Genomic DNA, 13,806 nt, shown 5'->3' on the forward strand with positions numbered 1-13,806 from the left:
CTTGCACTCTGAGACATCTGTAGGCAAATGGCACTAGTCTTTGTCTGAGTGACAGTTTGCATGATATCAGAAGAAGTACTGATAAAAGGTTTTCATAAAATAATAAATGTTATTTTTATTTAAAGTAAAGCTGTAATCATTAATGTTGCTAATCACTTTTTATTATATTGGTACTCATACTGCTTCTTTGACATTTTTTTTGCCTGCATAGATGTATTTTGTGTTTATTTCAGTTATTCAATTTTCAATTTATTTGCATTTCTAGATTATTGGGCCCCCAGGAGCACCTGGTCCACAGGGACCACCTGGCCCAATGGTACGTTAAAGTGAACATGCTTTGCACAACAAAACAGCATGTGACCACTTATGGTGTGACACTGGTGTGTCAGAATTTTATTTATTCATATATTTGCTGGGGATGCTAGAGCTGCAGGTAACAAACTCCAAAACTATCCATAAAGTATGCGTTTTCAGTTATCTAACATGGCCCAGACGCAGTACAGCTTGAAAGCAGATAGCTAAAATAGCTGAAAATATTATCCTGATTCACTTTGTTAGGGAACACATTTTTCTATCAATTAGTCATCACATGAAGCATGGCATGTTGCAATGATTTTTTTTTATTATACAACTTGTCATAAATGTTCTTTAAATTTGTAATGATCAACAGTACGGGGGCCAGTAAACATTTGATTTTGACACAGTGAAACATTTTTTAATTTATAAGAAATGCTGACCTTGTCAACCTTACTGTTCAGGATGAACATGAAGTTTAATCAACTTCGCTAATTAAAAGCTTGAAGCTGGGTAAAATATTGTGTCAAGTATGAACCACCTGCTGGGTAATTTAATTTGTAATTAAATTATTAGGCCCCAATTTAACTCAATATTTGGTTTTGTCCATTATATACCCATTATATATAATCATTATTAGGTTGAAATAGCATAGCATTTTTAGAGTGTGATTGCTATTTTTGGTGCAACATCTTACATAAAAGATGTTGTTGTTGTTTTTATTTTGTAAACCTTATGGAATATATAACTTTATCAATAGTATTCTGTTAAGAACTTGGAAAGTAAATGATGCATTGTTAAAATTTGAATAATTTTACATATATAAAAAAAATATATTTTTTTGGGGGGGATGTATTCATTGGTGAACCATCTTTAGTGATAAAGAAGCATTACCTAGACTAGGTTTTGAAGAACCTTAATTGGAAGCTCACAACTAACCTGCTCTCTTGACTTTAAGTATACTTTTCTTCTGTTTGGTGACACTAGCATTTTACTCATTGCTAGAAAATTCCACAACTGACTCTTTAGGCCGTCCATAATAAAACCGCTTGAACATAAAGCATCATAAACTTCCAAATCATTGGAACAAAAATTAGCCCTTAAAAAAGACTCAACCAAGCAGGTCAGATAGAACAAAAAATCCCACTGTTTAAGAAATGTAACTGTGTGTTTTGTTAATTCTGTCCAAAATCACAACCCCAGCAAATGCCTTGCAACACTGTAAGAACCATCCAGCTTCCCTAAACAGTTAGCAAACACCAAGTATCCAACTCAGAACAGCCAGGCAATTCCCTCGCACTAAAGAACACAACATAGCAACCACAAATCATATTCTGCATGCCCCTAAATGTTAAAAGTTTGAGCTCTTAAAACTGCTTCAATGTTCTTCACAATAATTCATTAGTACGGTGTAGGTGCTTTTGCGGCCAATACATGAATTCATCTTGGGAGTGACAAAGGGCCAGAGGGATTTTGAGCCATTCTTTCAGAATAGTGACCAGATCACCATGTGATGCTGGTCGAGGAAGATATTTCCTGACACGCTCCTACCAAACACCCCAAAGTGACCATGGGAGATGTTTGACTTCACGTTTATGTTCATTAAACCACTCTGTCACCAGTCTTGCTGTTTGTATTGATGCATTATCATCCTAATACACAGCACCACCTTCAGCACATGGTTCACCAGCACATGGTTCTTCAGAATGGTTCAGTAGTCCTTGGCAGTGACATTCCCATCTAGCACAAGTTTAGGGCCTAGGGCAGGGGTGCCTTGGAAATCTACCTTTCTGCAGAGTTCAGCTGCAACCTTGATCAAACACACCTGTCTATAATTATCAAATGCTCCTTCAGATCCTGCTTAGTTGGTTTAGGTGTGTTTGGTCAGGGTTGGAGCTAAACTCTGCAAGAAGGTAGATCTCCAGGAACATAGTTGAGCACCCCTGACCTAGGGAATGCCATGATATTGCAGCCCAAATCATCACTGATCCACCCTCATGGTTCACTCTGGGCATGCAACACTCTGGGTGGTATGATTCTTTGGGGCTTCTCCACACTATAACCCTCCCACATGTGGGGAAGACAGTGAAGGTGGACTCATCATAGATCAATAAATGTTTCACATTGTCCACAGCCCAAGATTTCCGCTACTGGCACCATTGAAACCGACGTTTGGTGTTGGCATGAGTGACCAAAGGTTTGGCTATAGCAGTCTAGCTATGTATACTGACCCTGTTGAGTTCTTGAAGAACAGTTTTGGTGGAAACAAAAGAGTTGAGGTTTACTTTTAATACTGTAGTGAGTTGGGCAGCTGTTTTTTTTTTTGTTTTTTTTTCTTAATGCGGGTTAGCACTCAGACATTTAGGCATGAAACCTCCAACACTATATTGGCCAGTGTTTCAGTTTCATTGTTCAACCCCTAAATATCTATAATTGTGTGTTCTATAAAGTCATTTTGCTTGTGTTGCAGGGTCCTCATGGCTTCCCTGGTCCAAAGGTACGGTACTACAGGTTGGACCAGAATTTCCACATGAGTTTTATAGCCATGTCTTAACTTTTTTGTTATTAAAAAACATAGCGTCGTGTAATAAAACTAATAAGTAAAACTGGTAGAGTAGCTGCAAAATTGGCGTAAATTGTTCAGTGAGAAAATTGCTGTGAAAGATGAAAGTACTTAACAGAGCAGCTTTATTTTTGGAGATACAGAAAGACTTTCCAAGACTTTGACTTTATCTCAAACTTAAAATGTTCTTGTCACCCAAGTCATTGTAGACTATCAGCTACAATTTATCCTGGGGCATTAAACCCAGTTATCTTTGTCCAGAAATCAAAAGAGAGATCCTCAGTAAATATTACTCAGCTATTCCTGAACTGTCCTCTGTTACACCTTTCTTTTAAGGGAGATGCAGGTTTGCATGGTCTCAAGGGAATACGAGGAGAACCTGGGCATAAGGGTGACAGAGGACCCTTAGGTCTTCCCGTAAGTACATGATGGTTCCAGTTATTTTGTAATGCATCCCCAATTATCTAGTAAATATTTCCCATTTCCCACATAACTCAGTGTCTAGTTTTATGAATGTATGTTTTTGTTGTCATAACTCATGTAGTCAACTAAGTCTGTGTTGCTGCCCATTAAGATCCATGTGTTGATCAAACATCCATTTCTTTATGTTAGCAAATGTTATGTTATTTTTTGTTTCTAAGTTGTTTTCATCATGTACTAATCACACTTTTTAAACCTCCACTCATACTTCCATTAATGCACAGGGAGCATCTGGCTTGGATGGCAAGCCGGGACTCATGGTGAGTCTCAGTGACCACATTTCACCTCCCAACACCATGCTATAGGTTTTAAAATAATACAAATATTAATGAGTCTAATGAGACATTTATGGTGAAGGTGGAATGTGGTTAGACTCAACACAGATTTAACACTCACTCATCCATTAACATTATTTATTATTTTTGCTTTTCTGTGTATTTATGTAAAATGTGCATGTATAACTGCTGAAGTCTGAGAAAAAGATTCTCAAGAACAGTACATTGATCAAATTTATAGCAAGTGCTGGGGAACATTTTTGAAAGTTTTACTTTAAATATTGGGTTTAATATTGTCGATATTGGGTTTCTTCCTAAAAATTTTGTTATTTGCATTTTATGGAAAAAAAATGTGCTGTTACTTTTCATACATGTTTTATAAGTCGCGTTTGCTTGTTTGTAATTGTAACATCTGAGCGGGTAGTTGAAATGAAAAGAGGAGAGGATCCAAATGCAGCCAACACTATAGGTTTATTTAAACTAAACTAATAAAAAAATAAAATAAACAGAAACACACATACATCATGGGGGTGACTTAAAAACTACTGACACTGAAGGGATTAGAGAACAGAAGATGTATATACTGTGACAGACTATGGGGTAATGAACAAACTAGATAACAAGGGGGTGGAGACAATAAGAAAACCAATAAAACTAATAAGGGTTATTAAACTACAGAACTGACAAAACTCACAGACAGTATTACAGTATTATAAAAAGTAGTATTTTTTTGTGAACATAAGAGTCATATCACGCCAAAAGTGAAATAAACAAACCTCAAGATGAAGGAAAAATATATCGGAATAAAATACACAAATGTAATGTTTGTCAAAAGACAGTATTGCTCATTAAGTTGACTGAATTGGATCATTGAAGCTCAGCATCAAAAAATATTTATTATTCAAATTGTAGTAAATGCATAAAAAAATACATTTGTGTTATTTAACGTTTAATAATTGCAGGTGTGCATAATATGCTGTTTGCATTTCTGTTTTTTGGTGTTTTAATGGATTCTAAATTTGTTTTGTGCAATTGAGAGGAGTTAATTCATCTTCACATTTAGCCTAGACCTACATCGATTACAGTAATACTGCAATAACAATTACTCATTATTAACAATGTAGGGGGAACCAACAACTTTAACCCAAAAATGACCAGTCTGTCAGATGAAGAAGAGATGGAGTCTGAGATTTAATAAAAAAAAGAAAGTTTACTAAAGATAGTTTGCAAGAATCAGCAGAAGCCAGCTTTCACACTCGCAAAGAGTTTGTATGCCACTCTGCTTACAATCTCAAAACAACTGCAATTATATTCTCACATAACGTTGTTAACTGCGTCATACATATAGGTGTTTTAATCTGATTGGTTAAAACACAGATAGACTAAGAAAAATTCCATGTGTGTACGTGCAAACTTTAAAAGATTTAACATATAAAGTGGCAAATAACTCTGGACACAGTTGTTTCCAATTGAGTCCAGGTCCACTCAAGAGGTCTCCATGGCCTCTGACCTGGCTGGGTAGATCCTGAGAAAACAAATAATTTGACATACAGAAAAATCAATCACACACATAATATTCCAGTTTTACTCTGAAATATGATGATACTAAGGTCATCATACAATCTAGGCTCTTAAACTTTCAACTTAATTAATGATCATAAAGACATAAGAAAGGATATGTGTTACTCCATTCTGGAGAAGACATCCATCAGAAAATCCACTCCCTTCAACATATAGACAGGAGAGCTTTCATTCAGTAAATGGGGGGTTAATAGTTTCATTCATTCATTTTCTTTTCGGCTTAGTCCCTTTATTAATCTGGGGTCGCCACAGCGGAATGAACCGCCAACTCATCCAGCATTTGTTTTATGCAGCAGATGCCTTTCCAGCCGCAACCCATCACTGGGAAATTCATACACACACACATACACTACGGACAATTTAGCCTACCCAATTCACCTGTACTGCATGTCTTTGGACTGTGGGGGAAACCGGAGCAACCCACGCGAACGCAGGAAGAACATGCAAACTCCACACAGAAACACCAACTGAGCTGAGGCTCGAACCAGCGACCCACCAACCTTCTTGCTGTGAGGCGACAGCACTACTTACTGCGCCACTGCTTCACCCGGGGTTAATAGTAATTATATAATAAGTATTATTTACTTATACTAAATATTATTTGCTTATTGGAAAAGCAATGTGGCATTTTACTAGTTACTTCAAATGTGAAATCTGATTTTGAAAGTTGTAATGCATAAACCCAACACTGCTTATGGCAATCTGATTTTCTCATCAGCAGAGCTGTTGATTTTTTATAAAAGCAGACCCAAAAACCTCACTTGTTCTTTTTGTATAGGGTATGGATGGTCCAGTTGGAGCTCCAGGTCCAGCAGGTCCAAAGGGAGATGTAGTAAGCTTGTTGTTTCATTGTTAAATTAAAGGTTACGTAATTAATTAAATTAATTCATTTATGATATTATTGTTGCTGTTTTTATTGTTTTTGTTTTGTTTCATTTTTATTTCCCAATCAAATTAATTTGCACCTGTTTCTTGTTTGTAATTTCTGATTCACCTGAATTCACCTGAATATGTTAATCTTGGGAATTTAAATGATCAATACAGGGACACATGCTGGTCCTCACAGTGCATTTGTAAGATGTAGGATTGTATTGTAATACTATATATTAGATTTGTTTGTAAAAATAACTGCTGTAAATTGTACCTGTCACAGGGTGAGAAGGGTGATATTGGTGATCCTGGACCCAGAGGGCCGTATGGGTTACCTGTGAGTGCTCAACCAATGATTATGTGATAATGATTTGTACCTGTATTAATGCTCGCATCTTTCAGTATTCTAGTTCACTTTTTATTCATATCTTTATCTTCTTTTCTTTTTCTTCTTTGAAGGGAGCTGCTGGATCGCCCGGAATAGATGTGAGTTCATAATGTTCTGCTCTTATGTTTACGCTTTTAGTTTATTGTTTCCTGGGTGACTTCCTGCTATCATTCTGCTCTAGTAGCTGCCAGCAATATCACTGAAGTTCTTTACCCCTGAACCAATGGTTCACAAGCCATTTGTAATTACTTGAAGTTGTATTTTTGCAGGGGTTACCAGGCTTAAAGGGAGACAAGGGCGACGTGGGGGAAAGAGGAGAAAAGGTGATTGTGACAGTTGTGAAACAGGGATTAAACCTTTTATTCTCTTTTATATACTTGTTTAGATCTGATGTCAATGGACATTTACAAGGCAGCACAGGCACACAGGGCTAAAGTAGCCATGGAGCTGAAAATCAGTGCTACAATTATAAAATTAGTGGTCATACATATAAGGATTTTCTGCTACGTTAGAATAAAAGCTTTATTAAAAGTTGCAGGAAAAATAAGGAAAGAGTTCTTTGATTTTATGTGTAGGTTAATCACACAATTAAATCTGTTCTAAGTCAAATCAAAGACGAGCATGATCTATGATATGTGTTTTAGAAAACTATATTAATTAATTTTGTTGTGGCTTAGTTCAGATCAAAATTATATGGTTATGTCAAAAAAATAGATACAAAATGTTCACAATTTCCTGCAACTGCATTTGTATTTAAATGTCATCATTCAGAGGTTCATTACTAACATGTCATTTTATCATACCAGTCCACAATCATATATGCCAAAAAAAGTCATTCTTTGTTAACTTTATTGTCAACTGGAAATATGTATTATTTCTTACTTCAGCAAGAAATACAATGTAAGTCCATTGACAACAGGCATCACTTTTGTAATGGCTCTTTATTGGCATCTTCTCTTGCATGATTCCTGTCATTTTACCAGCCTGTTCCATAGACTAACACTGGGCAACTGGGTTCCATTCTTTTAATGGCATGGAATGTAGCAGTGTGTAAGAATCAAATGCACTATTAATTTTTTTCTTTAGTTTTAAATGCAGTTGAAGTCAGAGTTATTAGCCCCCTGTATATATTTTTTCTTCAAATTGTGTTTAACGGAAAGACAATTTAGAACACATTTCTAATCATAATACTTTTAATAACTAACGTATAATAACTGATTTATTTTATCTTTGTGATGATGACAGTACATAATATTTTACTGGATATTTTTCAGGATACTACTATTCAGCTTAAAGTGCAATGTACAGGCTTAACTGGGTTAATTAGGGTAACTTGCCAAGTTAGGGTATAATTAGGCAAGTCATTATATAATGATGGTTTGTTCTGTAGACAATCAAATAAAAACAAAACAGAAGGGGGCTAATAATTTTGACCTTAAAATGTTTTAGTTTTCTTTTTTTAACTCTTTCTTTGAAATATAAAAAAAGTCTTGTAAATACTTTGAACAAGTCCTTGCTCTGTTAAACATAATTTGGGAAATAACTGAAAAATCACAGGATGGTGAATAATTAAGTCCTTTAACTGCATACACTGAAGGCACAGCATCAGCAGAGCTTGGTATCAGCACAGTCACATCTCAGATTTTTAATTCTTTAAGAAGCCATTTTTTTCTAGCCTAGGGATTGGCAAACTTGATCCTTGAGGGCTGGTGGCCCTGCAGAGTTTTGCTCCAACACTAATCTAACACACCTGAACAAACTAATTAGTATCTTCAAAATCACTAGAAAACTACCGGCAGTTGTGTTTGATTAAGATTGGAGCAAAACTATGCAGGACATCTGCCCTCTGGGATAAAGTTTGCCCATACCTGATTTAGCCAGTAATAAATGGCTTTGGTTTCTCTGTATATTTGATTTTTGTGCTTTAGCAAGTGAATCTTGCCTTAATATCAATTAGAGTGCTCCGTCTTCAGGAGCAAAAACATTCATGGTAAGTATGTAAAGTACCTTGGTGTTTATCATCATCAAACTTTGATATTAAAGTACTTAACTCTTGGCTCACCTTAATTTAATAAAAGAAGGTATATTGGTGAGCCCACCAATTTGTTTATGAGGTTGGCCAGCCATGTTAAGCTGCGGTCACACTGGAAATTTCTCCCCATAGACTTCCATTCATATGCACGCGAATGCGTCAGACCGGAAATGCAAGTTCGTTTGTCAAGTTTCGCAGTTCACTGCAATGCAAAGTTCAAGCTTGGTGAGTTCTGACCTGTGAAATCGCATCACTTGACTGCATGAGACCAATCAAGGATCAAAACATGACCTCTCTGGACAGAAATTTTAAATATGGAGCAATCCGCCCCTTTTCGCATTGCCAACAGAATTTCACAGGCTTAAACTCTAGTGTGACCGCAGCTTTATTCATATTTTTCTGGCTGAATTCACTCACAAAAATGAGCTGTGCCCTATTGCTGTGTAATGCAGATCTCCTCAGTGGCTCGTTTAAATAGAAAACAAAGCCATTTATTACTGGCTAGATCAGGCATAGGCAAACTTGATCCTAAAGGGCTGGTGTCCTGCATAGTTTTGCTCCAACCCTAATCAAACACACCTACCTGAAGCTTTAGAGAGAATCAAGATATAATTTATTATTTAAGGCAATTAAATTTATTCAAAATTTGTTCAATATTATTCAATGCATATAATTCATTATTCAATTCAATTTATTATTGAAGGCAATTAAAATTCATCAGAATTTTCCTGGGGGCATCTAAATGCATTCTATACTTACTCTCAAAATAATGCCTCTTGTACATTGTCTTATATTTATTTAAATTTTGGGAGAAACCTGTGTAAAATGAATAAATAAATAAATAAATATCTTTAAGTCAGAATTTGCAAAGAGTATGAATAATTTTAGGCTTGACTGCCTCTACTGCTATTTGCCAAAATAGGATCTACTGCTAATAAAGTATGCTAATTGCATTTGATGTAAATAGCCATGAAACCTCCAAAACTAAATTGGCCAGTGTTTCAATTTCATTGTCCAACCCCTGCATCTGCCAGTGGTGTCCTGTGATATTCCAATAACTACTCCTAGGCATCTGAGTGCTGAACTACCATTCAATGTGTTCTGCTCGTTGTCAGGTCAAGTCAGAAGTGTGACTCTGATTTGCACATTTTTGGGTCTGATTTATTGGGCCGTGTTTTAAATGAGAATAGTTTGATGGTGGATCAAAGCAGAACATAAATTGTTTCTAATTGTTAATTTTCTATTTAAATAATTATGATAATGTACAAACGACCGTTATGCTGTCTACAAAGGCTCCCCAGCTTGCAGAGTCTGAAAAAAGCAAAGATCTCTCATATCACAGAAATTGTCTGCAGATGTCTTTCTAGCATTAAGCTATTTTCTTTCAGACAGTTCAGATTTTCTATGTTCTTATTTAGATGAAAACATAGCAGTGCACTCTCAGAAAAAAAATATATATTTCAAGGGCCGTAACTAGGATAATTCATATCCAAAAGGTACATTTGCAGCTGTTAGCTCTCTGCAGCTCTGCAAATGCACACTGAAGATAAGCAGGGTTGTAACTGGAAGCAAGACCACATGGGTAAACTAGCTTGCTGCTAGAAGAGGAGTTAGTAAGGCCAGCATGGGGTTCTCACCCTATATCTATGTGGGTCCTAGTGCCCCAGTATAGTAATGGGGATTCATACTGTCCAACCCTGGCTCATTCTTATTATGTATGCCTCAGGGGCGTAGCAACCGGGGGGACGGGGGGGACACGTCCCCCTCACTTTTTGGAAACAGGTTATTCTGTCCCCCGACTGGCCCACACGTTTTATTTGACCTAGCGGCCGCAAGTGTTCTCTGATTTGTTACTTGATTTGAGTGAACGATCACTCAGCCAATCACAGCGCGAATCTCTTGAGCGTTTGCCACGAGCTTCATTCGTTCACTTTGCAGGCAAAGACAGGGATGACGCGGAAGGGACCAACAGCTACAGCTGGGTAAATCACGGTAAATCACTAACGTTAAAGAATCCTACTTTTGTTCCGTTTTGAAGTGAGAACTGTAAAGTCCCTGGTGCTAGTGTCTCTGGCGGACGGCATTAACTAAAAAACCTCTCACCCAAAAAACATCTAAACTGTATTCCCCACAAAAAGACAAAGCAGGTTATGTTTCACAGCTGTCTTTCTTTTTTCGCTCGATATTACGAGCACTGCTTGAGCAGTCGCAATATGCGTTTAGCCAGAGAGAGCTCACGCTGACCTAAACTCTCAGTAAGGGACCGTCGGAAAAGTGCTTCTTTTTTTGTTTTTTTTTTTTCCGAAAACAAGACCAATTTAACTCTGCTGAGAAAGACGTGTTATATTATCACTATTATGCAGCCTTTTTACGGCCTATTGCTTAATTTATGATTTAGACATGTAAATACACACAAGTACTAGTAAAACAAGAACTTTAGCGTTTGTAAAACACACAAGGAAGTCTAACAATCCATTAAAATATAATTTGCCGATGTGTTTTAATCATATCAGATACACATACTGAAAGTAACTATAAAGTTGAATCTACTCCTCTCTAAGTTCACCAACCACTTACTTGCATGTATTTGGGGAGTAATTGAGTAATGCTTAATTTAAATGTGTGTGGTTCTGTTTATTTATTGTTATTATTAATATTTTGTAATTATTTTAGATTTTTGGTTAAAAGATTATTAAATAAACTTTATTGCTAATAAATCATTAATCACTTTTGGTTGACCATACAGCTGTCCCCCCCACTTTTAAAATGGCTGTTACGCCCCTGGTATGCCTAAATACATTTCTGGAGACAGCAAAATACATCACAGGAGCTACATTTTTTTGCAGTTTTTGTTTTCGCGGATAAACTCGTAACAGTGGGAAAGCTGTCCATACGAAGATAAGTGGTCAGCTGGTAAGCGAGAAAAGGAACGGTGTGATACCGCCCCGTAGCTTTTTTTTTAAAGGTGAAGTGCAGCCATTTGTAGCTCTGGCAACATAATTCGCGATCTCCAGAAACTTATACAGGGCTACTTTTTCAGAATATGCATATGTTGATACTGTCACTGGACTGTCAGTTTCATATCATCTAACTGACTTCATCACCCTGTCTTGTCACCCTATCTTGTCCCACCCTATAAAGTGCTTTGAGTGCCCAGAGAAGCACTGCATAAACACAACAAATTATTATCATTATTAAGCTCTGGTGATGTAGTGCCTCAAATGGGGCATCAGATAATTGTTTCCCCAGTGGGTGCTCTCATATCATCAGCTACTAACACATCTTATTCCCTAATCTGGGAACAAGTTTACATACAACTTAATGCAGCATGATCATTTCATCACTTTTTTGACATTTAATTCAATGTTTATTTTTTGTACGTATATAATTTTTTGTCACCATTTCAAATTCAAAGTTAATGCAATTTCTTGTTTGTGTTAAACAGGTTGGTTTTTATGTATACTAATTAATGCATACTGTTTAGTATACTGTTATACCCAAGAAGATCTGAATGTTGGAGTGAACTGATTTCCTGTGTTTTTAACAACATAATGGAGGGGGATAGAGATTTGCTTTCTGTGAGGTTTGATGGGGTGTGTGGGAATGTGTTGTGGGATGTTTTCCTGGCTCTTCTTTCTCTTCCCTTGTGCCCTGCAAAACTCCAGTTAATCCTGTTCCCTTCAACTTTAATTGACAGACTTTCTTCCCTCTTCCTCCTTTCTGGTAGTCCCATCTAACTTCCACTTTTCCTCAAAGTCTCCCTCACAATCGCCTCCTCCGTGAAACACTTCTCAGTAAAACTATACTGTATTGTTTCAATACACATATAGAAAAACATGTCACTGCATTGCATAATATACTGTTTAATTATTATTAAATTATTAAATAATAAAAAAATTTGTACATCGTAACAACTGTAAAGCATTCAGGAAAGGAAACCTATTCTCCAAAGAAAGTAGTTATTTTTTTTATTTACAAAACTCCAGTCATGACATATACATTATGAAACAGAACAAGTTTCAAGAGACTGGAATCATATACATGTCTTCATGTTTTGAAATACAGTCAGAATTATTAGCCCCCCTTTGATTTTTTTTTTTTTTTTTTTTTGTACTTTTTAAAATATTTCCCAAATGATGTTTAACAGAGCAAGGATATTTTCACAGAGAATTTTTTTTTCTTTTGAAGAAAGTCTTATTTGTTTTATATCGGCTAGAATAAAAGCAGTTTTTAATTTTTTATGGACCATTTTAAGGTCAAAATTAGTAGTCCCTTTAAGCAAATTTTTTTCCGACTGACTACAGAACAAACCATCGTTATACAATAACTTGCCTAATTACCCTAACCTGCCTAGTTCACCTAATTAACCTAGTTAAGCCTTTAAATGTCATTTATGACATTTAAAGTCATCATGACAAAGATAAAATAAATCAGTTATTAGAAATGAGTTATTAAAACTATAATGTTTAGAAATGTGTTGTAAAAATCCTCTCTCCGTTAAACAGAAATTGGGGGAAAAATAAACAGTGGGGCTAATAATTCTGACTTCCACTGTAAGCTATTCCAGAGGTATATTCATTTGAAGTTGATTTTACTATTACTATTCCTTCAATCTTCAGTGTAAATGATTTTTCAGAATTAAGTTGGTGCTCAGTTGTTATTATTAGTCATCAAATAATTAAAATGGTTCATATTATCATCAGTTTTGAAAGTATCTCTATTGACATTTTTCTGGAAACCATGGTCCATGTTTTTTCAGCATTCTGTGATGAACAAAAAAAGTGTTGTTTATTTAAAAAAAAACTCTTTTGTAACACAATGAATGTTACTTGCTCCATTGTTAAAATTAGAGGAAGGAAGGAATATATTATATTTGCATTTTACTACTTTTCATTGTAACAACCATATTAAAAATATATAAAATAAACTTATTTGTAACAAAAAAATATTTAAAAATATAAAAAAACTGAACAAAAATAATCAAACAAACATACAAATTCTTCAGCTGACCATCTATTGTGTCCACAGGGGGAAAAGGGAAAGAAGGGCAAAAAGGGGCCTAAGGGGGAGAAAGGAGAACAAGGTGCCCCTGGATTAGATGCACCCTGCCCACTGGTATGTCCCAGCTGACAGCTGGAAATGTGCTGCTGAAGTAAGACAGCAGACCCCCTAAGGGAAGAGTTGTCCCGTTGTTAAAATGGCAACCCACCTCACCCTTGATATCTGAAATATGTATACATTGTTTTGCTTCAACAAGCGCTTGCAAAATTCTTTGAATATAGATCTTCCTTAAACAAAATCAGACGGCACTTCAAAATCAGCT

At 36.0% G+C, this 13,806-nt stretch overlaps 1 protein-coding gene across 1 annotated transcript in view; it reads left to right on the forward strand.

The window, feature by feature from the left end:
* LOC130232381 (collagen alpha-1(XXV) chain) overlaps positions 1–13,806 on the forward strand; it is a 401,111-nt gene that overhangs the window by 377,823 nt on the left and 9,482 nt on the right. The window contains exons 29-37 of the mRNA XM_056462242.1: positions 266–316; positions 2,765–2,791; positions 3,194–3,274; positions 3,562–3,597; positions 5,972–6,025; positions 6,347–6,400; positions 6,523–6,549; positions 6,721–6,774; positions 13,512–13,598. Of these exons, the coding sequence (XP_056318217.1) occupies positions 266–316; positions 2,765–2,791; positions 3,194–3,274; positions 3,562–3,597; positions 5,972–6,025; positions 6,347–6,400; positions 6,523–6,549; positions 6,721–6,774; positions 13,512–13,598 (471 nt within the window). The remainder of the gene's footprint in view (positions 1–265; positions 317–2,764; positions 2,792–3,193; positions 3,275–3,561; positions 3,598–5,971; positions 6,026–6,346; positions 6,401–6,522; positions 6,550–6,720; positions 6,775–13,511; positions 13,599–13,806) is intronic.

The sequence above is a fragment of the Danio aesculapii genome, chromosome 7, assembly GCF_903798145.1.
Source record: "Danio aesculapii chromosome 7, fDanAes4.1, whole genome shotgun sequence".
Taxonomy (NCBI): Eukaryota; Metazoa; Chordata; class Actinopteri; order Cypriniformes; family Danionidae; genus Danio; species Danio aesculapii.